The sequence below is a fragment of the Rhinopithecus roxellana genome, chromosome 4 (genome assembly GCF_007565055.1).
Source record: "Rhinopithecus roxellana isolate Shanxi Qingling chromosome 4, ASM756505v1, whole genome shotgun sequence".
Lineage (NCBI taxonomy): Eukaryota > Metazoa > Chordata > Mammalia > Primates > Cercopithecidae > Rhinopithecus > Rhinopithecus roxellana.
This window is the reverse complement of record NC_044552.1, coordinates 37,046,279-37,072,443: the sequence shown is the minus strand read 5'-3', so window position 1 is coordinate 37,072,443 and position 26,165 is coordinate 37,046,279. Positions and strand designations below refer to the sequence as shown.

At 50.3% G+C, this 26,165-nt stretch overlaps 1 protein-coding gene across 3 annotated transcripts in view; it reads right to left on the bottom strand.

The window, feature by feature from the left end:
• Positions 1 to 26,165, bottom strand: part of PTK7 (protein tyrosine kinase 7 (inactive)) — an 84,766-nt gene that overhangs the window by 5,260 nt on the left and 53,341 nt on the right. For all 3 annotated transcript variants that reach the window (XM_030929167.1, XM_010369706.2, XM_030929166.1), the window contains exons 4-17: positions 25,868 to 26,058; positions 25,627 to 25,777; positions 24,121 to 24,269; positions 23,599 to 23,865; positions 17,477 to 17,610; positions 17,188 to 17,323; positions 16,934 to 17,053; positions 13,683 to 13,832; positions 13,419 to 13,569; positions 13,200 to 13,327; positions 11,570 to 11,773; positions 10,580 to 10,735; positions 9,740 to 9,972; positions 8,482 to 8,562 (exon numbers count right to left, since the gene is read on the bottom strand). In XM_030929167.1, the coding sequence (XP_030785027.1) occupies positions 8,482 to 8,562; positions 9,740 to 9,972; positions 10,580 to 10,735; positions 11,570 to 11,773; positions 13,200 to 13,327; positions 13,419 to 13,569; positions 13,683 to 13,832; positions 16,934 to 17,053; positions 17,188 to 17,323; positions 17,477 to 17,610; positions 23,599 to 23,865; positions 24,121 to 24,269; positions 25,627 to 25,777; positions 25,868 to 25,973 (2,166 nt within the window). In that variant the 5' untranslated portion in view covers positions 25,974 to 26,058. The remainder of the gene's footprint in view (positions 1 to 8,481; positions 8,563 to 9,739; positions 9,973 to 10,579; positions 10,736 to 11,569; positions 11,774 to 13,199; positions 13,328 to 13,418; positions 13,570 to 13,682; positions 13,833 to 16,933; positions 17,054 to 17,187; positions 17,324 to 17,476; positions 17,611 to 23,598; positions 23,866 to 24,120; positions 24,270 to 25,626; positions 25,778 to 25,867; positions 26,059 to 26,165) is intronic.

The window sequence follows — 26,165 nt, the reverse complement described above, 5'->3', positions numbered from 1 at the left end:
TAATCCCAGCTACTCAGGAGGCTGAGGCAGGAGAATTGCTTGAACCCAGGAGGCAGAGGTTGCAGTGAACCGAGATTGCACCACTGCACTCCAGCCTGGGCAAAAGAGCAAGACTCCATCTTAAAAAAATAAAATAAATAAAATAAAAAATAAAAATATATACATATGTGTGTACTGGGTGGTGATGCAAAATGTACTTTTTGCTAATGTAGGTTCCAATCAAAAAGTTTTTAAAAACAAAGCTTTAAAGTTAAAAAAAAAAAAAAGTCACCCGGCGCGGTGGCTCAAGCCTGTAATCCCAGCACTTTGGGAGGCCGAGACGGGCGGATCACGAGGTCAGGAGATCGAGACCATCCTGGCTAACCCGGTGAAACCCCGTCTCTACTAAAAAATAAAAAAAAAATTAGCCAGGCGAGGTGGTGGGCGCCTGTAGTCCCAGCTACTCGGGAGGCTGAGGCAGAAGAATGGCGTAAACCCGGGAGGTGGAGCTGCAGTGAGCTGAGATCCGGCCACTGTACTCCAGCCTGGGCGACAGAGCGAGACTCTGTCTCAAAAAAAAAAAAAAAAAGTCTAAATCTGTGCGGTCCTATGCAGTAGCCACTATCCCCACATGGCTATTTAAATTTATTTAAAACTTTTTTGTTTTTGTGTTTTGAGAGACAGGGTGTCTATTGCCTAGGCTGGAGTGCAGTGGTGCAATCACAGTTCACTGCATCTTCAACCTCCCAGGCTCAAGTGATCCTCCCACCTCAGCCTCCATAGTAGCTGGAACTATTGGCATACACCACCATGCCTGGCTAATTTTATTTGTTTATTTATTTATTCAGAGACTGAGTCTCACTCTGTCACTCAGGCTGGAGTGCAGTGGCACTATCTAGGCTCACTGCAACCTCCACCTCCCGGGTTCCAGTGATCCTCCTGGAATTACAGGTACCCACTACCATGCACAGCTAATTTTTTTATTTTTAGTAGAGACGGGGTTTCACCATTTTGGCCAGGCTGGTCTTGAACTGCCCTTAAGTGATCCCCCTGCCTCGGCCTCCCAAAGTGCTGGATTACAGGCATCAGCCACCATGCCCAGCCTATTTTTATTTTTTAGAGACAGTCTCACTTTGTTGCCTAGGCTGGTCTCAGACTCCCGGCCCAAGCAATCCTTCCCCCTTGGCCTCCCAAAGTGCTGGGATTACAGGTATGAGGCACTGCACCTGGCTTTAAGTTAATTAAAACTCAGTAACGTTTACAATTCAATTCTGGTTGGTGTAATAGCTCATGCTGGCCTGTAATTCCAGCGGTTTTAGAAGCTGATGTGGGAGGATTGATTAAGCCTAGGAGTTTGAGACAAGCCTGGACAACATAGTGAGACCCCATCTCCACAAAAAATTTAAAAATTAGACAGGTGTGGTGGTGGGTGCCTGTAGTCTCAGCTACTCGGGAGGCTGAAGTGAGAGGATCACTTGGGCCCCTGAGGTCGAGGCGGCAGTGAGCCATGACTGCACAACTGCATTCCAGCCTCGGTGATGGAATGAGACCCTGTCTTAAAAAATAAAATACAGGCCGAGTCAGTGGCTCACGCCTGTAATCCCAGCACTTTGGGAGGCCAAGAGGGGTGGATCATGAGGTCAGGAGATTGAGACCATCTTGCCTAACATATGGTGAAACCCCATCTCTACTAAAAATACAAAAAAATTATCTGGGCGTGGTGGCGGGCGCCTGTAGTCCCAGCTACTCAGGAGGCTGAGGCAGGAGAATAGCATGAACGCGGAAGGCGGAGCTTGCAGTGAGCCGAAATTGCGCCACTGCACTCCAGCCTGGGCAACAGAGCGAGACTCCATCTCAAAATAAATAAATAAATAAAATTAAATAAAATTAAATAAATTCAAGCCGGGTGTGGTGGCTCACGCCCGTAATCCCAGCACTTTGGGAGGCCAAGGCAGGTGGATCACTTGAGGTCAGGAGTTCGAGACCAGCCTGGCCAACGTGGTGAAACCCCATCTCTACTAAAATTACAAAAAATAGCCAGGTATGGTGGCACGCACCTGTAATCCCAGCTACTCAGGGGGCCGAAGGCAGGAGAATCATTTGAACCTGGGAGGTGGAGGCTGCAGTAAGCCGAGGTCCTGCCACTGCACTCCAACCTGGCCGACAGGATAAGACTGTCTCTAAAAAATAAACAAAACAAAACAAAACAAAACAAAACAAACAAAAAAAATTCAGTTCTTCTGCTGCTCTAGCCAAATTCCAAGTGTACAGTTGCTATATGAAGCTAGTGACAACTGTACTGACCAGCACAGATATGGTACATTCCCATCATCGTCCTGATCAGTGCTGCCTGAGGCTCTAACAGGCAGCGCATTAATGCAGAGGTGCTAAATGAATGACGTAATTAGAGTTGGGAAAATCCTCATCCAGACGGAGTCTCACTCTGTCGCCCAGGCGGGAGTGTAGTGGCACAGTCTCAGTTCACTGCAACTGCCGCCTCGCAAGTTCAAGCAATTCTTGTGCCTCAGCCTCCCAAGCAGCAGGACTACAGGCACGTGCCACCATGCCCGGCTAATTTTTGTATTTTTAGTAGAGACAGGGTTTCACCATGTTGGTCAGGCTGGTCTCCAACTGACCTTAAATGATCTGCCTACCTCGGCCTCCTACAGTGCTGGGATTATAGGCCTGAGCCACTGTGCCTGGCTACTTTTGGTGAATTTCTTTATCAACAGTGAAGACACAAAATCTCAGGATAGCTTTCAACTAAACGTGTAACCAGTGAGGAAGTTAAAAGAAGAGGGCGGGTGGTCTGGGAGCAGTGGCTCTCTGTAATCCCAGCACTTTGGGAGGCCGAGGTGGGCAGATCATAAGGTCAGGAGATCGAGACCATCCTGGCTAACATGGTGAAACCCCGTCCCTACTAAAAAAAGAAAAAAAATACAAAAAGCTAGCTGGGCGTGGTGGTGGGTGCCTGTAGTCCCAGCTACTCAAGAGGCTGAGGCAGGAGAATGGCGTGAACCCGGGAGGTGGAGCTTGCAGTGAGCTGAGATCACGCCACTGCACTTCAACCTGGGCGACAGAGGGAGACTCTGCCTCAAAAAAAAAAAAAGGGGGGGTGCTGGGCACGGTGGCTCACCCCTGTAATCCCAGCACTTCGGGAGGCCTAGGCAGGCGGATCACAAGGACGGGAGATTGAGACCATCTTTGCTAACACAGTGGAACCCCATCTCTACTAAAAATACAAAAAAATTAGCTGGGTGTGGTGGTGGGCACCTGTAGTCCCAGCTACTCGGGAGGCTGAGGCAGGAGAATGGCGTGAACCCAGGAGGTGGAGCTTGCAGTGAGCCAAGATCGCGCCATTGCACTCCAGCCTGGGCAACAGAGCAAGATTCTGTCTTAAAAAAAAAAAAAAAAAAGAAGAAGACGGAGGGTGGATGGCCTGCCAGGATTACTGGGCCTCTCTGGGAAGTACACTGGGGTCTCCATGAAAAGCAGAGTCTGGCCGGGTGCAGTGGCTCACACCTGTAATCCCAGCACTCTGGGAGGCCAAGGTGGGTGAATCACAAGGTCAGGAGTTCAAGATCAGCCTGGCCATTATAGTGAAACCCTGTCTCTACTAAAAATACAAAAATTAGTCCGGTGTGGTAGTGGGCTTCTGTAGTCCCAGCTACTCAGGAGGCTGAGGCAGGAGAATTGCTTGAACTTGGGAGGCGGAGGCTGCAGTGAGCCGAGATTGTGCCACTGCACCCCAGGCTGGGTGACAGAGCAAGACTACGTCTCAAAAAAAAAGCTGAGTCTACATCCCTAAAATAACCCCTGGAGCACCGTCCTCAGAATGCCCCACGTGCACTGGTGGTAAAGGGGCCGGGCCGCTTCAGCAGCCATCATGAACAGAGACAACTCCACTTCAGGTTTCAAAATCCCAGGGCATTGTCCAACCTTGCTTGATTCTCTGTAAGTGGCAGGCAAAGGTTTTGGTAACGTGCCTTCATCAGACTTGTGAGTCCCCTCAGCCTGCTCTCTCTGATCTGGCTCACAAGCTAAACAATCTGCTGCTAGTCAAGGTAAACAGAAGAGGGTGGACTTGGCATGGTAACTGACTTGCTATCTTTCCAGAGAGGTGGTGCTTCCGGAAATACTGGCTAAGCAAGGGCAGTAAAAGAGAATTCTGTTAGACTCAAGCCAATTAGGTGTTTCCTTAACGCTGGGCAAGATGCCATCAGATAGCCACTGGATTAATTCTCAAATACTGTTATAAAAGACCCATTCTTTGGTAAGGATCAGACCCACCCCTTCCTTTCCAATTTTAACACCCCAGGGGTTTGCCCATGTTCTGGCTAACCCACTGTGATGCTACTGAGATCTTCTCACAAGAGGCCTTCTATTTCCTGCCATGGCATCTGACTGCATAAAGCATGGTCCACCAGGTGTGCTAAGCTGATCCTGCTTTTCATCGCGTCATTAATTCACAGGTGATCCGCGGAGCAATTACAAATTACAGCTCTCTGACATCATCTTATCAGCTACTCTAGACGGCATTACCTACCATTATGCCAACACCCAGGACCATGTCTTTGATTTCTATCACTACCTCACTGCTCTCTTAAAATCCTCCTGAGGCCCCCCTCAGCCCACTCACACCCAATATGGCACTTTGGTTCCAACTTCAGCTGGCCAGGGAACACCCTGCCTACCACTCCACCTCCCTAGAATACTTAAGTTTTTCCCCTTCCGTTCTAGGTCCTAGGAGTATAAAGTGACAGGGCAGCTCACTACATAATTAGCACAATAAAGTACCTACAAGTTTTAGTTCATCTTCCCCAAGAATTTTCATTTTCATGGAATACCCAAAAGCAGTGCTTTTCAAACTGCTGATCGAGACCTACATGGGTCTCGAAACCAGTTTAGTGGATTGGGGGAAAAAAAAAAAGGATAGAAAACAGGCCGGGCACAGTGGCTCATGCGTGCAATCCCAGCACTTTGGGTGGCTGAGGCAGGAGGATTACTTGAACCCAGGAGTTCAAGACCAGCCTGGGCAACACGGCAAGACCCCCATCTCTACAAAAAAAAATAAAAATAAATAGAAAGAGGACAGGATAGAAAACATCAAGTGTTGGCCGGGCGCGGTGGCTCACGCCTGTAATCCCAGCACTTTGGGAGGCCGAGGTGGGCGGACCACGAGGTCAGGAGATCGAGACCATCCTGGCTAACATGGTGAAATCCCGTCTCTATTAAAAAACAAAAAGCCGGGCGTGGTGGCAGGCACCTGTAGTCCCAGCTACTCAGGAGGCTGAGGCAGGAGAATGGCATAAACCCGGGAGGCAGAGCGTGCAGTGAGCCGAGATCTCACCACTGCACTCCAGCCTGGGCAACAGAGCAAGACTCTGTCTCAAAAAAAAAAAAAAAAGAAAAGAAAAGAAAAAAAAGAAAACATCAAGCACATCAAACACAATGTTGTGAAAGTTTAATTTTAGTTACATGAGCCTGCATACTAGATCATGAGTAAAATGTGTTCCTTTTTTGTTATTGTTAAGTGATGTAGGTCTTGCTATGTCACTCAGGCTGGCCTCAAACTCCTGGGCCCAAGGGATCCTCCGGCCTCAGCCTTCCAAGTAGCTGGGATTACAGGCATATACTACCGTACCATCTTAAAATGCATTTCCTAAAAGGGATTATAATCAAAAAGCATTTCAAAGCTACTAGTCTCCACCAGGGCTCCTTGAACTTTAATGAACTTAGGAATCAGCTGGAGAGCTTGTTTGAAAAATTCAGGTCTTCAGACCTCACTCTTAAATACTCTAATTCCCTCCTTCTGAGTCATGGTCCAGAAATCTACTTTTTTTTTTTTTTTTTTTTTGAGACAGGGCTTGATTCCTGTTGCCCAGGCTGGAGTACAGTGGCAAGATCTCAGCTCACTGCAACCTCCGCCACCCAGGCTCAAGCTATTCTCCTGCTTCAGCCTCCCGAGTAGCTGGAATTACATGCATGTGACACCATGCACAGGTACTTTTTGTACTTTTAGTAGGGACGGGGTTTCCCATGTTGACCAGGCTGGTCTCGAACTCCTGGCCTCGAGTGATCTGCCCGCCTCGGCCTCCCGAAGTGCTGGGATTACACCTATGAGCCACCATGCCTGGCCTGCATTTTTCTTTTTTTTTGAGACAAAGTCTCGCTCTTGTCTCCCAGGCTAGAGTGCAATGGCACGATCTTGGCTCACTGCAACCTTCGCCTCCCGGGTTCAAGTGATTCTCCTGTCTCAGCCTCCCAAGTAGCTCAGATTACAGGCACCTGCCACCATGCCTGGCTAATTTTTGTATTTTTAGTAGAGATGGAGTTTCACCATGTTGGCCAGGCTGGTCTTGAACTCCTGACCTCATGATCCACCTGCCTCGGCCTCCCAAAGTGCTGGGATTACAGGCGTGAGCCACTGTGCCTTTTTTTTTTTTTTTAAAGCATCCTGTCTATGTAATGCAGAGTATTGTCCTTGGAGAGTGTAGAACCCAACTTATTAAAGCTCCCCATCATATTGAAGACACTATGACAAAAAAAAAAGTGTGAAAAAGATGTTTAGCAAAGATGGTGATGATTTGCAGTCAAATAGAGTGCCTTAGATCACATGAGAAAGGTAACTGACTTCCTGTAAGCCTATGTCTCAACCCAGCCAGAGAATCCCACCTTGACTCCCCTGACTCCTGAAGCCATCCCCTTCCTGCCATTCAACTACTTCCTGTCCTTGCAAACTAAACTTAAATGGTTTTCTCTACTAGGAAAACTTCTTTGTTAACCACAACCATCTGTCCACCTGAAGGACATGGGTGTCTTCAACATCTCTTAATGCCTCCCACTTGCTTTCTGTTTTACCTCAAGTCTGTAAGGCACAGGTCATACTCATGTACCTAATCTCTCTGCTAGATAATAAGTGCCCCAAGGGCAAGATGCCTGTCCATTTTTTTTTTCTTCTTTGAGATAGGATCGTGCTCTGTTGCCCAGGCTGGAGTGCAGTGCTGCAATCATGGCTCACCGCAGCCTCAACCTCCTGGGCTCCAGTAATTCTTCCTCCTCAGCCTCGCAAGTAGCTGGGACTACAAGCACGCCCCTGTGCCCGGTTAACTTTTTATTTGTTGTAGAGACAGGGTCTTGCTATGTTGCCCAGGTTGGTCTCAAACTCCTGAGCTGAAGCAATCCTCCTGCCTTAGCCTCCCACCGCACCTAGCTGATGCCTGTTTTAATTTTGCATTCCCAAGGGCCCTTGGGGCCACACCTGGCTCTGTGAGGATTCACTGGCTCTGTGAGTGTCCTAATTTGTGAGCTCTTTAGTCCTGAAATCTCACTTAGCTGGTGTAGCAAGTCCCATCCTGTGGCTTCTCCTCTATAGCCACTATACACAGTTCCTGCAGCTTCATGGGGATGGAAGTAGGGGTGTGGTGTCAGGAGGCCAGGTCACTTGTCCTGTCTGGGTCTTAGTAAATTCGCATGTAATAAGAGGGGGCCAGCCTGAAGGGCACAGAGCTGCTTCCCCAGAGAGACTGGGGGCAGCCAGGGTCCCATTCACCTGACTCATCTGCCAGCCATGCCTTTCTGTTTTGCCTCTAGAGTTGGTGACCTGGGACAGCTTAGCAGGCAAGGAATGGTCCCCTGTGAGAAAGGGCAGAGCCTTCTGCCTACCCTGCCCCGAGCTCTGATTTGGTTTATGAGGTCACTTCACTGCCAGCTTGGAAGCAGACTCCCCAGTCACATGGAAGGAAGTAGATCCATTTCAGAGGGGAGAGGAGGCGGCTGTGAACAAGAAGAACCTGAGGGAAGGAAGAAGGGGCTGGGCCACAGCAAGCCCCGGGCATTGGAAAGGTACGGACTGAGGCGGCAGGGGGTAGCAGGCAAGTTTTCCCTTCTTCACTATTTCAACCGAGGTCTGCTCCACCACAGGGGCCCCAGCCAGGGCTCTGTGCCCAGAACAATCTCTGCACAGAAGGCAGGAGGAAAACTAGAAGGAAAGCCTGGGCAGCTACAACCCAAGGGAGAGGGCAAGATGCAAACCACAGAGGGGGAAACCCAGGCAGGCAGCCCATTCACAGAAGAGTCTTCTCCACTCAGAGCTGAAGAAACAAGCTCAGGCCCACACCTAGCCCCGCAGGCCCCTGCACTCAGACTGCTTGCTGCTTCTCCAGCTCAGAGCTCACTGCAGATGGGCAGGCATCCTGCTCCAATGCAAGCTCCTTCCCAGGGGCAAGGTCCGAGGGTAGCTCTTCTCCGTGAAGCCAGCATGGCAATGCAAAGCCACTTCCAGGATACATGACCTGGGACAGGTCATACAACCTCATAAGCCTCAATGTCTTCATCCACAAAATGGGGATAGTAGTATATATTTCAGAGGACTACCATGATAATTACGGTAACACATGTGAAGTTCTTACCATAGGGCCTGGCCCATAGAGAGCCCTCAATAAATGGTGCCTCTGTTGCTCCCTGGGCACCCTCTCCCTCCCTCCCTCACTCCGTCCTCACCTTCTGCTTGGTGCTGAGGGGCTGTGACTTCAATTTTTCATCCTTGCTCTTGGAAATCCTCAGGAACTGCTTGAGGTCTCCCTAAGGGAAAAGCCAGGCATCACGCTCAGGTCAGTGCAGAGCCATTGGCTGTAAAGCCTCAGACAAAGCAGGTGCTCGAAGAATTCCTGCCTGGGGAGGCAGTGAGAAGGCCTAAGCTATCCTGGGCCCCTTTCCTGGGGAAAGTTCACTGGGAGTACAGAACTTTAAAAATATATAGGAGACGCCTCCTAGAGGCTCTCTCAGTCAGAAAGAGAGGAGAATTGGCATTTTTACCCCAAGGGGAACCTCCAGACAGGTGGGGCAGCAGAGCCCCTATCTTCAGTGAGCCAAGAGGAAAACAGTCCCCTACCCTCTGTCTTCAAATATTCCGGAGAGGAAACCCCTGTCCTCTAGAGCTTTACAATTGCATAGAAACAAAGAGAGGAGAACACCAGCAGCAGAAACATACATAAAGTATTCATAAGTACTTGTTTGTTTGTTTTTAACTTTTTGTAGAGACAGAGTCTTGACCAGGCTGGTCTCGGACTCCTGGTCTCAAGTGATCCCCCTGCCTCAGCTTCCCAAAGTGCTGGGATTACAAGTGTGAACTACTGTGCCCAGATGCATAAGTACTTGTTAATGGAAAGATTGATAGGACTCCTGCCTGCTTTTGCCCCAGAGCTAGGGATTTGACAAGCAGCAGTTTGAGGACCATGGGGCGAGGGCCAGGACCAGCTGGGGAATGAAGAGGAAGGGGCAGCTCTGGGAACGATGCCCTGAGTGGAGAGGAGAAGGCTGGTGGCTGGGGTAACACTCATGTCACAAGTGGTGCTAGGAAGGAGGGAAGGAAAGTGGGTTCTGATATATTTATTCTCAAGTGGGGACAAGCTTTTGGGGAGGAAAAAATAACAAACCAAAGAAAACAGGAGTCAGAGAAGATGACCTGGAAGGCATCCCTGCAGTGTGACAGTGAGAAGTCCCAGAAGAATTTAGGACCAACCCCTCCCCCGAGATACAGATGGACAGACTGGGTGCTGATAAAGGGAATGCAGGCATCCAAGAGCAGGGAAGGCAGAAGCTGAGCATCGCAAGGTGGGCAAGGTGTAACAGCAGGCAGGCGAGGTCTCGGCTGAGACCGCACAAGACAAGGTTTTCACAGTGCTCCAGCCCGACTCCCACCTTTGTAGGACACTGCCCTCCCTACCCGAGACCCCCGCGTCCCCTGCCAACAGCATACCAGGTCCACATATTCCAGCACCATGTAATGGGGCTCAGCCTCCCGGCAGAGCCCCAGGAGCCGCACCACGTTGGCGTGGTTCAGCTTCCCAAACATCTCCAACTCCCTCCGGAAGTCCAGCTGCTGCTGCTCGTCCTTGCTCTGCAGGCTCTTCACAAGTACCAGGGTCTCCGCCACTCCCTCCTCCAAGCCCTGAGCCTTTGCCAGGAACACCTCCCCAAACTCACTCTTTCCTGTGGGTACAGTCTGAGTCAGCCAACCACCTTCACCCAGGCAGAGGCAGCTCCTGACCTGGGGGAGGGGCCTAGCCTCTACTACAGTGGGGACTCACCCACCTGGGCTGGGCGGGAGACCCGGTTCTGCTGTGACCCCCTCCCTCCGAAGGCTTCAGTGTCTCCAGCAGCAAAATAAAAGGGTTGGACTAATATTCAGCATTTTCCAAAGGGTGATTCGCATGAGAATTTTTGGTGGCTCATGGTAAACATGCCTTAATGTATGCTAAGGAAAAACTTAACTACAACAAACCCATGATTTCTCATATTTTTTCCTACAACAAAGGTAACTTAGCTTTTCTGTTGTTGTCTGTTTTTTTAAAGAGTCAATTTAAATAAAACATCAAGTAAATAATACTACAGGTAGTACACAGGAATGACAAAATCTGTACGAAAGGCAGTGAATAACAGGCTCTGGGGCCACACTGGGCCAGATCTCTATCTACACTTCCGTCTACCTCTAACATTCCAGGTTTCAGGGACTTCGGAAAACTAGCCTGTACCCAGCCTCAAGACACAGCTGGTGACTTGCAGTTAGGCAGGGGCAGCTGTAGTCAAGGCGACATACCCAGCGTGGTGATGGGCTGCAGGCTGGACCGTGGGAAGTGCATCTTATCACTTGTGCTGTGGCGTTTGTTGGTGGCTGCGGGGCCGGAGCCCAAGCTGGTCAAGGCCACTTCCTCTTGGATCTCTGCTGAGGGCTGCCCATTTTGCAAAGGCCCGCCTGGGAAGAAGGAGGACAGGAGCGTCACGATGAGACCTGACACTCTGGCCACCACGGGGATTTCTGTTCCGTCCCCTAGTCTTCCACTCTTGCCAACTTGGGTCCAATTACGGTACTCCACATGAAGGGGCAAGCCCAAATGATAAAATTATGGGGCTGGGGCTGGGTGGGGGAGGTATGGGCATCCCCTAGGGTATGCCCCTTAGTGATGCAGCTGATTACAACCTCTGAGATGGAACCAACTGCAGACATCTAATCTGAATCACTGGTCCCTGAACACTATAGCTACACATAAGGATTGTTGCTTTCATGGGGCCTCCTACTGGGCAAAGTCCTCAACAGGCACAAAGGGAAAATCACAATAATGGAGACCCAACCCCTGCTCCTGAACACCTGAGCTGATAGGAGAGACCCAGTAATGACCTCAGGGAGCTCCCAGTCCAGGGAAGTGGGGATAGGAGAAGGGAAGTAAACGGAAAGACTGCCCTTGGGGGAACTCTTAGACTCATGGGGGGAAACAAGACGTGCAACAGCAACATGTATACGTATACTAATGATATCTGTGGTTTCCTGCTGGGAGGAGGAAACAGCAGGGAATCACAGGAAGCTGGTCCCAGGGGCTCCAATGAAGAAGTCTCAAGCCAGGTTGCTCAGAAGCCCAGGCCCTGGGAATCAGCCAACTCCAGGCTTCCCACTAGGGGTGTGGCAGCCCCACCTCCAAGATCCAGCAACAGCGGCTAGGTTTCCTGAGGGCTGGCGCTCTCCCCTCCGTGGCCGCGGGAGGGCGCTCAGCTCCTACACACGGGTACCACTTCCCCCTCCAGGGCCTCTCACCGTTGAGACATTCCATCTCTGGCTCCTCGCCCTCGGGCTGCTTCTGCAGCCGCTTGGCTTTGCAGCGCTTCTTGCAGTAGAACATGAGACCCAGCACGGCGATGATGTAGGCCACAGCGGCACCCACCGACAGCCCAATGGTCTGGATCATCTTGTAGGGGGGAGGGCTGCCAGGGCCCTCCGACTCCTCCGGCACAGGCTTGTCTGAGAGACACACAGATGGGTCTGGGCAGGCGCTGCTAAGCAAAACAAGCCCTGCTTCTCCACTAACTCCTCCCAACCCCATCAACAGGACAACTTAACAGATGGCCTGGGAGGGTCACCACCTTCACTGGCTTTAACAAGGGCCAGCAGGTCCTCATGACCCACTGAGGTCAAAGGAAGACTCTGAAGGAGATGAGGCCAGGGGTTCCCAAGCTGGTTGTGCATCGCAAGTCAAGGCAGGCGACACAGATAATGCACACCTGTCAGGGAGCCACCACAAACCCACGCTATTTGTTAAGAAGCTTCCCGGCCGGGCGCGGTGGCTCAAGCCTGTAATCTCAGCACTTTGGGAGGCCGAGGCAGGGGGATCACGAGGTCAGGAGATCGAGACCATCCTGGCTAACACAGTGAAACCCCATCTCTACTAAAAAATACAAAAAATTAGCCGGGCGTGGTGGCGGGCACCTGTAGTCCCAGCTACTCGGGAGACTGAGACAGGAGAATGGCGTGAACCTGAGAGGCGGAGCTTGCATTGAGCTGAGATCATGCCACTGCACTTCACTTCAGGAGACTCCGTCTCAAAAAAAAAAAAAAAAAAAAAAAAGAAGCTTCCCAAGGGACTTGATAATGTGAGCCAGGCCCCAGAGAACAACATTTGGGAGCTTCAGGTTTAGAATTCCAGGCACTGCCTGGCACAGAGCAGGTTTTTCAATGAACAGATCTGTAGAAGGGATCTGCTGGTCTAGGGACCTTTCAATGGCCCCCACCGAGGGGTCTCAAGAGGCATTGGGGGAATGAAGGGAGAGAGACCATGCAGGATCCCCCCACTGCCACACACACCCCAGTGGCTCCCACCAAGGGGCCTCCTCACTTCATTTTCATCCATTTAAACTTTCACATTATACTTTGTCTAGAAAAATAACTGCTGCCAAACCAAGAAAGTTTGAGAGCTTCTCATTTAAACCACCTTCACCTGTGGATGCAGAAACAAGTCCCCAGAGGAGAAATAAGTCTCCCAGGGGCACAGAGTTAAGTGCAGGGCCTTTCACTGGACCCATCATTCTCTCTGGGCCTCCTGGAGAAAAGAACCTTGTCCTACTGCATTCTGACCTGGTCTTCCTCCCCAGCCACCCAGAGATATGTGTGGCTGCTGCAGGAACCTGGGAGGCAGCATTGTAGGAAGAGAACACCCTCCCCTGCAACACACACACACACCCACCGACCATGGGATGTTAAATAAATGACAGCCCGGCTCTGAGCAAGGACTCTAAGACTGTGCAGTGGCATGGTGAGACAGCCAAATCCCCTCCTCTGCCACAAAAATGGCTTCTGTGTCATGTTCTGTACACAGGGGCTGACTGAGTACAAGGTGACAAATGTCTGGGTCCACCACTTCCTGTGCAGGACACCCCTCCCCAGCCCATACCCACGACATAGAGGGGGGCCTCCGTGTGCTTGATGTTGCAGCTGTTGCCTGCAATGCAGGTGTAGCGGCCTGAGTCCTCAGGGGCCACGTCGTGGATCACCAGGGAGCCATTCTGGAAGATGTGCATCCTGCCAGGGGAGAAGCCACAGCGCTGGCCAGCTCGCAGGGAGTGGGCACTGCAGGAGAGGAGGGACGGGTATGGGAGGGAGGCGGCCCTACCTGGGTCCCAGCTTGGTGGGGTCCAGGATGCGGTCCTTGCCCTTCCACTGAATCAGTGGCTTAGGGTCCCCCTGGGCCTCACACTGCAGCAGGGCTGTGTGGCCCTGGTACACAGTCGTGCGCTCTGGCTCTACTTTGAAGGTGATAAAAACTGGAAGGAAAGAGACCAGCGAGGGGCAGGGAGGGGTGAGCCAAGGGGCTGGCAGGGTACATGGTGCTACCCCAAAGGGCCCTCCCAGCCCAAGGGCCCTGCCACGGTCACACCTGCCACAGTGAGCTGGACATGGGCACGAATCTGGCCCTGCGGCCCATTGGAGGCAATGCAAGTGTAGTTGCCAGCGTCATCTCGAGTCACCCGGGCAAAATGCAGGGTCCCAGCGTTGTCTGTCACCCACTCTGGGAGGCTGCTCCCATCTGCAGGAGTAACAAAGGGAAATTATGGAAAGGATCAGGGTTACACAGATGGCTGACAATGCCTTCAGTCCCTCACCTCGACTCCAAAACACACCATCGCTCCTGACCACCCACAGGCAAAGTCCAAACTCCTCAGCCAGGTGTTAGAAGCCCCCCGTTATTTACCCCTCTTCCAATTCTTCAGTCTCACCTCTTCCTCCTGTTGCCCTGTGTGACATTTCACTTCTGCCAAACCGGACTCTGGGCCCAGATTGGCTCTGTTCCTACCCCGCTGCCTGTCACTTCTCCCTCCTAGAGCCCATTCCCACTCTTTGCCATCCCAGGCTGTGGATCCATTTTGAGCCTCACCTCTCCCAGAAAGTTCCCCCAGACCTGAGCAGAGGGAGCCTACTTCCTCCTCAAAATCTACAACTCTACTCTCTCACTCTAGGTGGAAATGTCAAAATTGGTCCAACCTTTTAAAAAACAATTTGGAGGCCGGGCGCGGTGGCTCAAGCCTGTAATCCCAGCACTTTGGGAGGCCGAGACGGGCGGATCACAAGGTCAGGAGATCGAGACCATCCTGGCTAACACAGTGAAACCCCGTCTCTACTAAAAATACAAAAAACTAGCCGGGCGAGGTGGCGGGCGCCTGTAGTCCCAGCTACTCGGGAGGCTGAGGCAGGAGAATGGCGTGAACCTGGGAGGCGGAGCTTGCAGTGAGCTGAGATCTGGCCACTGCACTCCAGCCCGGGTGACAGAGCAAGACTCCGTCTCAAAAAAAAAAAAAAAAAAAAAAAAAAAAAAACAATTTGGCAACTCACAAAAAGGGCTATAAAAATGTTCATACCCTCTTTCATGCGTAATTATTCCAATTCTGGGAATCTTTCCCAAAGGAAATAAACCTAAATCCAGAAAAAAACTTTGGCTTAAAGATGTTTATTGCAGGCTGGGCGCGGTGGCTCAAGCCTGTAATCCCAGCACCTTGGGAGGCCGAGACAGGCGGATCACGAGGTCAGGAGATCGAGACCATCCTGGTTAACATGGTGAAACCCTGTCTCTACTAAAAAAATACAAAAAAAATAGCCGGGCGAGGTGCCAGGTGCCTGTAGTCCCAGCTACTCGGGAGGCTGAGGCAGGAGAATGGCGGAAACCCGGGAGGCGGAGCTTGCAGTGAGCTGAGATCCGGCCACTGCACTCCAGCCTGGGCAACAGAGCGAGACTCCGTCTCAAAAAACAAAAAAAAAATAAGAAAAAAAAAGATGTTTATTGCAGTAATGAAAAAAAAGGAGGTGGGTAGGTGGGTGGTTAACAACCCAAATCTCCAACGTTTAAGGAACAGTTAAGTAAATTACAGTGAATCCAATGGTTGAAATATTATTAAGATCATCAAAACAAATATTCATGAAGAGTGTATAAAGATGTGGGGAAATGCTTGACAATGGTAAGTAAAAAAGGGTATAAAATTACAGTTATAAAAATAAATACTTTTTAAAAATATTTTTAAAAACTACGTAGTTATCTGTATTGTCTACTTCTACAATAAGCATGTCTACAGGCATGCACCACCATGCCTGGCTAATTTTTTAATTATTTGTATAGACAGGGTCTCCCTATATTGCCCAGGTTGGTCTTGAACTCCTGGGCTCAAGCAATCCTCCCACCTCAGCCTCCCAAAGTGCTAGGATTACAGGTGTGAGCTACTACACTTGGCCAATCATGTAAATTTAATAACTGAAACTATACATACAATAAAACTGCTAGGTAAAAAAAGAAAAACATACACAAAGAAAAAGAAGACATATGCCCAAAGACGATAAATGGCAGGATTGTGCATTTTTTCTACCAACTAATATCTTGTTTTGTTTTTTTTTTGAGACGGAGTCTTGCTCTGTCACCCAGGTTGGAGTGCAGTGGCACAATCTCGGCTCACTGCAACCTCCACCTCCTAGGTTCAAACAATTCTCCTGCCTCAGCCTCCCGAGTAGCTGGGACTACAGGCACGTGCCACCACCCCTGGCTAATTTTTTGTATTTTTTTTTTTTTTTTTTTTGAGACAGAGTCTCGCTCTGTCGCCCAGGCTAGAGTGCAGTGGTGTGATCTCAGCTCACCATAAGCTCCGCCTCCTGGGTTCACGCCATTCACCTGCCTCAGCCTTCCGAGTAGCTGGGACTACAGGCGCCCGCCATCACACCCGGCTAATTTTTTGTATTTTTAATAGAGACGAGGTTTCACCGTGTTTGCCAGGATGGTCTCGATCTCCTGACCTCGTGATCCGCCCACCTCGGCCTCCCAAAGTGCTGGGATTATAGGCGTGAGCCACCGCATCCAGCCAATTTTTTGTATTTTTAGTAGAGACGAGGTTTCACCGTGTTTGCCAGGATGGTCTCGATCTCCTGACCTCATGATCCACCCACCTCAGCTTCCCAAAGTGCTGGGATTACAGGCGTGAGCCACCACACCCAGCCTCTCCCAGTATTTTCTAAAGGAGCCCATTTAACTTTTTTCTTTTTTTTTCTTTTTTGAGTCAGAGTCTCACTCTGTCACCCAGACTCTAGTGCAATGGCATGATCTCGGCCCACTGCAGCCTCTGCCTCCTGGGTTCAAGCGATTCTCCTGCTTCAGCCTCCTGAGTAGCTGGGATTGCAAGCTTGTGCCACCACACCTGGCTAACTTCTGCATTTTTAGTAGAGATGGGGTTTCACCATGTTTGAGACCAGTTTGAGGCTGGCCTCAAACTCCTGGCCTCAAGTGAGCCACCCACCTCGGCTTCCCAAAGTGTTGGGATTAGAGGCATGAGCCACTGTGCTCGGCCTCCATGTAATTTTTATGTTAGAAAAGATAAACGATTTTGGAAAGGGAGAAGGGAGGACTTTATAGCATTGTCTGGACCAATCCAATCACTTGTTGCCTTGAGTCATCTTCCATGTTGTCCAAGGCTGTAATCTGACCTCTTCTGTATCTGGCGTTTTCCTTCCTAACTCAACTTACATCAGCCTTGCATTGCTTGTCTAATCTCCACATTTCTGGGCACAGTGCGGGGCACCCAGCTGGCCCTCAGGTATGCATCTGATCAGTGGACTGCCCTGCCTGTCCCCACCCTATGCCGGCACTGTACCCACCTGCCCGTTCCCACTTAATAGTGGGCTTCTCTCGGCCTGTGGCTGAGCAAGGCACCGTGGCCTCCTTGTCAAACTCCATGCACTGCTGCGGCTGGGGTGGTGGTGTGAACTTGAGCTTTTCTGTTTCAGCAGAGGGTGGGTGGAAAGAGGAGGAATTGGGGCTGCTGGAGAGGCTGTGGCCAGGCCTGCTGCTCCCTCCCCTTTCCTCTCCTGCCTAGCCGGGAAGGGTGCTCCCCCAAGACATGCTGGCTCACCCAGCACTTGGACACGGGCTTGTGCCTCGATGCTGCCAGCTGGGGTGCTGCTCACACAACGGTACCATGTCCCATCGTACACCTCCACGTTGTTGATGCGCAAGGTCCCATTCCTGAAGACCTCGAACCGTGAGTCCTGCAGCACAGGTGAGAGGCCTCAGAGCCTGAACCCACATCCACCTCTCCCTGGAGGCCACCTCCAGGGAAAGAGTGCTATGGAGGTGAGCACAGAAGAGGGCAGGTGGAGGGAAGGCCCCGCCCATCCAATGGTAACATTCTTCTTTCTCACCTCCGAGATGAGCATCTGGTTTCTGTACCAGACAACTGTGGGTTTTGGTGTGGCCTGGGTCAGGCAATGCAAGTAGCCGGGTTTGCCCTCCTCCAGCTGGCTGTCTTGGGGCTTCTTCAGCCAGGTGGGCACAGCTAGACGGACAGGAAGGAAACAGTGAAGGCTGCTTCACAGGTCTCCAAAACCAAAGGACCCAACTCCAAGAAATTCTACTACCATTCTAGGCCCTGAGTTCAGAAGCCCCATGCTACTCAGATGGCAGGAGTTTCCCTTTAAGGAAGACCCAGGTGCCAGCACCTTTTTTTTGTTTGTTTTTTTCTTTTAAGACAGGTTCTCACTCTGCCACCCAGGTTGGAGTACAGTGACACAGTTATGGCTCACTACAGTCTCAAACTCATAAGCTCAAGTGATTTTCCCACCTCAGCCTCCCAAATAGCTGGGACCACAGGTATGCACCACAATACCTGGCTAATTTTTGTATTTTCTGTAGTGATGAGGTCTTGCTATGTTGCCCAGGCTGGTCTCAAACTCCTGGTCTCAAGCAGTCCTCCCTCCTTGGCCTCCCAAAGTGCTAAGATTATAGGCATGAGCCACCACGCCCGGCCACCAACATCTTTTGAACATTATCTTAGTTAATTGTCACATTAACTTAGTTAACATTATCTTAGTTATAAATCCCCATGGTAGGCAGGGAACAGCGGCTCACACCTGCAATCCCAGCACTTTGGGAGGCGGAGGCGGGAGGGCTGCTATGAGACACTGCACTCTAGCCTGGGCAACAGAGTGAGACCCCCCATCTCTAAAAAAAACAAAAAAAAAACCCAAGATATGTATTCCAACACCCATTTTACAGCTAAGAAAACATATTCAAAGAAGTAATAGTGGCTGGGTACAGTGGCTCATGCCTGTAATCCCAGCACTTTGGGAGGCCAAGGCGGGCAGATCATTTGAGGTCAGGAGTTCAAAACCAGACTGGCCAACATAGTGAACTGAGATCACACCACTGCACTCCAGTCTGGGCAAAAGAGTGAGACTCTGTCTCAAATTAAAAAAAAAGAAGAAGAAGAAGTAGTAATGGTGATGTGCTAATACCCAATAGTGATAGAATTTAAAACTCTCGTCTATGTGACTCCAAAACTCATGTTCTATCTTTTTTTTTTTTTTTTTGAGACAGTCTTGCTCTGTCACCCAGGCAGGAGTGCAGTGGCACGATCTTGGCTCACTGCAAACTCCGCCTCCCGGGTTCACGCCATTCTGCTGCCTCAGCCTCCCAAGTAGCTGGGACTACAGGAGCCTACCACCACACCCGGCTAATTTTTTGTATTTTTATAGACGGGGTTTCACCATGTTAGCCAGGATGGTCTCGGTCTCCTGACCTCGCGATCCACCCATCTCGGCCTCCCAAAGTGCTGGGATTACAGGCGTGAGCCACCACGCCCGGCCCCTTGTTCTTCTTATTATACCATAAAATGCCAAGGTGCAGTCCTCAGAAATCTGTTCTGTTTTAGTCACATTCACTCATCCAGTCCACAACCTTCAATACAGTATGAATGGTTGGTTCCCAAAACTACATCCTGATTCCTGTAAATCCAATTGCCTACTGGCATTTCCAACTGGATATCCAACAGGCATCTCAAACTTTACGTGTGCTAAAGGGAGCACCTGACTTCCCCCAAAACCTGCTCACTCATTTTCCCTATCTCAGTCAATAGAACTATCCAGTTAATTAAGAAAGCCAAAAAGCTAGCCTTGTCTTCTCTCTATACCCCATCCCCATCACACTCATTCTACACAAACCCTATCTACTGGGGCTCCTAAATATATCCTGAATTTGACCACCTCACCCCCACCGCTACTGCCTCTGTTCAAGCTCCTTTCAGTATCTCTCCTAGACTATTACAGTCATCTACTAATGGGTCTCCTTGTTTATACTCTCGGTCCTAACATCCGAATCTCAAAACAGCCAGAGTGATCTTCTGAAAAATCAGTCTTCCACTCAAAACCCTGCAAGGTCTTCCCATCCAATGTGGTGTGGTAGGCTGTTTGCAATGATAGTTATAAACAATTCTCCCATCCCTTTCATCTCTTTGCAATGTGATGTTGACACTTTCCCATCAAGAGGTGGAGTTTATTTATTTGTGTGTGTGTGAGACAGGGTCTCACCTGTTACCCAGGCTGGCGTGCGGTCATGCCATTATGGCTCACTGTGGCCTCAGCCTCCCAGGTTCAAGCAACCCTCACCTCAGTCTCCCAAGTGGCTAGGACCACTGGCACGTACCACCATGCCCAGCCAATTTTTTTTTTTTTTAGTAGGGGTCTGTCCATGTTGCCCAGGCTGGTCTCAAACTCCTAGGCTCAAGCAATCCTTCCATCTTCACCTCCTAAAGTACTGGGATTGCAGCGTGAACCACTGCACTAGGTCACAGTATATTTTTCTAGTCCCTGGAATCTGGGTGACCTGTGACTCCCCTTGTCCAACAGAACACAGTGGTAGTGTTGCAGCTTCCACTTTTGCCCTCTCGGAACCCAGTCACCAGGTGAGGAAGCCTGGGCTAGCCTACGGGAGATGCCATGTGAGGAGAACTAAGGCACCCTGGTCAATAGTCCCGGTCAACTGCCAGACAGGTGAGTGAGGCCACCAGGGACCAGCCAGCTCACCACAAACATGCGTACACCTGATAGCACACGAGGTGGACGAGCAGGCCCACCTGAACCTGTCCAGAGAATCATAAGCATATCAATGGCTGTTGTTTGTTGTTTCAAGTCACTACGGTTTTGGTTTTGTTTGAGACAGAGTCTTGCTCTGTCGCCCAGGCTGGAGTGCAGTGGTGCAATCTCGGCTCACTGCAACCTCCATCGCCTGGGTTCAAGCGATTCTCCTGCCTCAGTCTCCCAAGTAGCTGGGATTACAGGCATGTGCCACCATGCCTGGCTAATTTTTGTGGGGTTTTTTATTTCTTATTTTATTTTTAGACAGAGTCTCACTCTGTCGCCCAGGCTGGAGCACAGTGGTGCGATCTCGGCTCACTGCAACCTCCGCCTCCACCACGTCCAGCTAATTTTTGTATTTTTAGTAGAGATGGGGTTTCAGCATGTTGCTCAGGCTGGTCTGAAATTCCTGACCTTGTGATCCACCCGCCCTGGCCTCCCAAAGTGCTGGGAATACAAGGCGTGAGCCACTGCGCTCAACCATTTTTGTATTTTTAGTAGAGACGGGGGTTTCACCATGTTGGCCAGGCTGGTCTCAAACTCCTGACCTCAAGTAACCCACCTGCCTTGGCCTCCCAAAGTGCCACCACAGTTTGAAGTGGTTTGCTGTGTAGCAATGGATAACTGATGCCGAAGCCAAAGTCCTTACTAGGTTTTTACAAGACCTAGGTAATCCGGTTTCCACCTCTCAGGCAACTTCAACCCCTCTCACCATCGTTTATTCAACTCAAGCCACACAGGCGACAACTGTTCCTCCAACATACAAGGCCATCTCCATCTCAGGGCCTATCACATGGCTGGCTCCCTTCTTCATTTAAATACCAGCTCAAATGCACATTTTACAGAAGTCTTCCCTAAACTCCCTCTAGCCCTGCCCTTTCTCTATCACTTGCCCTATTTTATTTTTCTCCCTTGGTCTGCTGGCACCTAAAATTATATTTGTTCATTTGATAGTTTTTCTTACTGGCTTTGTCACCCCTACTAGAATATGAACTCCACAAGGAGAGGGGCTTCTGCCTGCTTTGTTCACAGTTGCATCCAGTACTGGGAACAGATCTAGCACAAGGAAGGTGCTTGACAAATCTCTATTGACTGACTGCATTCCCAGAGTTCTCCATCCTCTGGGATCTACCCTCTAACACCCAGCACCTGATCTGGCCCTGTTTGCATCACACACTCTCAAATGCCACAGGCCTCCTTCTCAGAACATAGCAAGGGACACTGGCGTGGCTCAGTCAGTGTCAGCTTCAGTTAGTATCTGTGGAATGACTGATTAAAGCCAGTAGTTCCCAAACTTGAGCACACATGAAGTACCACCCAGAGCACTTGTTAAATACACACCTGCCTGGGTCACACCCCTAGAGTCTGGGTTGGGAGCTGTGGAGTGGGGCCCTGAATTCTGCATGTTTTTCTTTTTTTTCAAGGCTCCAGCAATGTCCTAGACATTTTTTTGGAGACAGTCTTGCTGTCATCCAGGCTCCAGTACAGTACTGTGATCAGAGCTCACTGGAATCTCCAACTCCCGAGCTTATCCTCCAGCCTCAGCCTCCCAAATAGTTGGGACTATAGGTGTGTACCATCATACCTAGCTAAGTTTTTAAATTTCTGTAGACACAAGGTCTCACTATCTTGTCCAGCCTGGTCTCAAACTTCTGGGCCCAAGAGATCTTCCCATCTCAGCCTCCCAAAGCCTGGGATTATAGGTGTGAACCACTGCACCTGGCCTGTGTTTTAAAAAGTATTCCTAATGAGGCCAGGCGCAGCAGCTCACGCCTGTAATCCCAGCACTTTGGGAGGCCAAGGCAGGTGGATCACTTGAGGTCAGGAGTTTGAGACCAGCCTGGCCAACAGGGTAAAACCCTGCCTCTACTAAAAATACAAAAATTAGCCGGGTATGGTGGCACACACCTTTAAACCCAGCTACTTGGGAGGCTGAGGCATGAGAATCGCTTGAACCTGGGAGGCGGAGGTTGCAGTGAGCCAAGATCACACCACTACACTCCAGCCAGGGGGACAGAGCGAGACTCCCTCTCAAATAAGAAAAGACAAAAAAAGAAAAAGTATCCCTAATGAAAGCAGGTGATTCTCAGACCTCAACTGGAGGAAGGTTTGACTGTGCATCTTGCCTTTGCACCTGCACTGTGAGTGTCCTGAGCACCTGTTAACACGTGTGCTGTGATACCCACCCAAATCACTGCCTGAGTGTGGGTGCATGTCTTCTAAGATTTCAGTATCCTAATGGGAACACTAGCATCACAACTTCACATTTACAAAGCCACTTTCATATTCAAATCTTTTTGCAAAGTTACCCACTCAGAAAGATAATAGTAATATAAAGATAAGTGGAAGAAGCAGATTGAGAAATAGTTTGTATGTGTGTGTGTCTCTGTGTGAATACTGTAATTTTTATTTTGTTATCCTTTTAAACTACCACAAAAGGTCTGGAACAACGCATGGCATAAATAAATAAGTAAACAAATCCCTATGCCTGTAGCAAGGATATAAGGGTTTTTTTTGTTTGTTTTGTTTTGAGATGGAATCTCACTCTGTCGCCCAGGCTGGAGTGCAGTGGCGCGATCTTGGCTCACTGCAACCTCTGCCTTCTGGGTCCAAGCGATTCTCCTCCCTCAGCCTCCTGAGTAGCTGGGATTACAGGCACGCACCACTACGCCCGGCTAATTTTTGTATTTTTAGTAGAGATGGGGTTTCACCATGTTGGTCAGGCTGGTCTCAAACTCCCGACCTTGTGATCCGCCTGCCTCGGCCTCCCAAAGTGCTGGGATTACAAGCATGAGCCACCACGCCCAGCCGGATATAAAGGGTTTATCGTGTGTACTTTCATTCATATTTCTTGCTTTTCTCCCCCTTTTTTCCATAAGTAATATGTTTAGTAGAGAAATTTGGAAAGCATAACAAACTAAAACAAATTTAAAATCACCTATAATTTTGTCCAACATTACCTCCCAAAAAAGAAAAAGAAAAAGAAAAATCATTTTCATCTACTTCATTTGGCCTTTTCAACCACCTTGCAGGGTAGGTAGATTACTGGCTCCATTTTATGGATGAGGAGACTGAACCCCAGTAAGGTGGGTGATTTGCTACCATCATCACTCTGTGCGTTGGGAGCATAGTGGGACCCAGGTCTCTAGACTCCTAGTCCATTGCTCTTTCCTCTGCACCTAGAGGACCATTTTTCTGTGAGGACTGTCACTATTTCCTCCGGAGCACCCACCCTAACCCCTGTGCCTGGCTCTCTACTGTCTACTCTGACTCCCAGTAGTGAACTGATTTCCAAGCCTGCAGGGCCCAGAACCGAGAGGGCCTCAGGTGAGCACCAGGGAAGCCTTTGTCCATCACACCCAGACCTGCGTTCCCCTCCACCTCTCCTTGACCTTCAGAGCAAAGGTGCTCACTGGCCACAGTGATGTTGACATCCTGTCTCCGCTGACCAGCCAGGTTGGCCGCGTGGCAGGTGTAGACACCAGCATCACTTTCAGCAATACTGGCCAACACCAGTTCGTGGCCCTTCTGGTAGACCCTGCCATGCGTGGGCAGTCGGACTCCTGCATGCTCCCACCACACACTGGGCTCTGGCAGACCCTTGGGGGGAAGGCAGGTAACACGCTCCTCGCTGCCCGCTGTAAACACCCGTGGCTCAAATAGAGGCATGTCTTCAATCTCTGCAAGGATATAAGTGGGAGGAATGGCCCGATTACTGTGGGTCTCAGGGTACATGATGTTCTCCCACAGCAAGCCTAGGCCCTTTTCCAGCACAAACCCTCCCCTGAAGCCCTCTGCATATCCTCCTCCTACCCCCAGCATCCGCTTCTTCCTCTGCCCTCCAAGCTGCTGAGTAAAAACAGGAGCCTAAATCTCTATGTGCCAAAAATGTTAAAGGCAGTCCCCACGTCAACACCCCAGACCCAGAGACTCACCTGCTAGATGAAGTGTGGCCTCCAGGATGACAGGTGGGCCCCTCTGCCCCTGGCCGATGCAGCGGTAGACTCCTGCATTGCGTGGCCGGACCTGGGTCAGCAGCAGAGACCCGTTGGCAAATACTGTGGCTCTGCGAAGGTGTGGGGGGCTGCAGAGGGGAGAGTGCAATTTGGAGAAAGTGGCCAATAGGCCTACTTCTGGAAAGGAATGCAAGAGAACCCCTTTCCTGCAAAAGTTGGAAATGTAGTAAGGAATCGACCAGGAACAGGGCAGAGAGAAGGAAGTTGACACTCCACACTGGTGTGTGTGCCTGCATACACTTGCTCAGGTGTACGTGCAGGTGTGTGTTCCAACTACAAGAGATCAGCTCAGGAAGCGATGAGGCAAATGACAATGCAGGTGAGAGACAGAGTGATATGGTTTGGCTGTGTCCCCACTCAAATCTCATCTTAAATTGTAGCTCCCATAATTCCCACGTGTTGTGGGAGGGACCCAGTGGGAGGTAATTGAATCATGGGGGTAAGTCTTTCCCGTGCTGTTCTCATGATAGTGAGTTAAGTCTCACGAGATCTGATGGTTTTAAAAAGAGGCGTTCCCCTGCACAAGCTCTCTCTCCTTTGCCTGCTGCCATCCATGTAAGACATGACTTGGTCTTCCTTGCCTTCTGCCAAGATTGTGAGGCTTGCCCAGCCATGTGGAACTGCAAGTCCAATTAAACCTCTTTCTTTTGTAAATTGCCCAGTCTTGGGTATGTCTTTATCAGCAGCATTAAAATGGTCTAATACACAGAGTAACCACCATGTGCAACTGTCAAGACAGGGGAGCCACCATCCTGCAGGGCCACGCTGATAGGGCACCCAGCTCCAGAGTCAGATACCCCTCAGCCATACCAGGCAGGCTACTGATGATGTCCTCAGGGTTGAAGCCAAGTGGCATCCAAGTCCCTAGCCTAGGAAGCCACATCCCCAAGGACCATGGTCATGTCTGATACTACAAAGGTGTTCTATGCTCTCCTAGGGTCCAGGCAAGAACAGAAGTCCCTGCAGTGGGGCTGGAACCTTCTAGAGGTGTTTGCTTCCTCCAAAAAGCGTGTGTGTGTGTGTGTGTGTGTGTGTGTGTGTGTGTGTGTGTGTGTGTGATGTCTTTGTCATACTGGATCATGCTATCTAGACTGTGACCACCTGACTACCAGGTCTCTTGTGTCTCTCTCATCCCTGGGGTCTCTACCCTTCCATCCCAGACGACCCATGTGGGCAGTGGGGAGAGAGAAGTAGAACCACCACTAGCTCAGAGGGCCTTTGTGCAAACTGGAAAACAGCTCTTCCCAGAGACTCTTCCCTGTGTTAGACTCATCTTATAAAAGCAAAACATTCAACTGTGTCTGTTGGAAATTTGAAATAATACATGTACAAATCTGTGATGTCTGTGATACGAACTGCGCCCCCTTCTAGAGAACGCATGTGTGTGGTACATGATACTGGAATGCTCCCGGCCAGATGCCTTACCGACTGCGGTTAGTGATGGGAGTCTCATCCTCAAAGAGCCACTGCAGGCTCGGGGGTGGCTGGGCTGAAAACTGGCAATGGAACATGGCCTCCTCATTCCTTGCTACTATCACGTCCTGGGGTGCCAGCACCACCCTGGCAAAGCTTTCATCTGGAGAGGGAAAGATGGGGGAGCAGGCAGGCTGGGTGGTGAGGCCCTCCTGTACTTACCTCATCCCTTCCGCCCCCAACCTAGGCTCACCAGCAATGCTCAAGGTGAAGTTCTGGCTGCTGCAGGCCTGGCCAAAAGCATTGTGGGCGCAGCAGGAATAGAGCCCACTATGCTCAGGACCAGCTGGCCAGAGCATCAGGTTCCGCTCCTTGCTGCTGACTGTGTTGTTGCTCTGACCATCAGAAAGGGGAGTCCCATCTCGGAACCACTGGTAGGTGGGCCTGCAGGGCAGACACAGTCAGCAGTGGGGGGCAGGGGTACTCACTGGCCAGTGGAGAGGATACAGAATCAGAGAGTCAGCGCTAGACCTTTCAGTTTATACATGGAG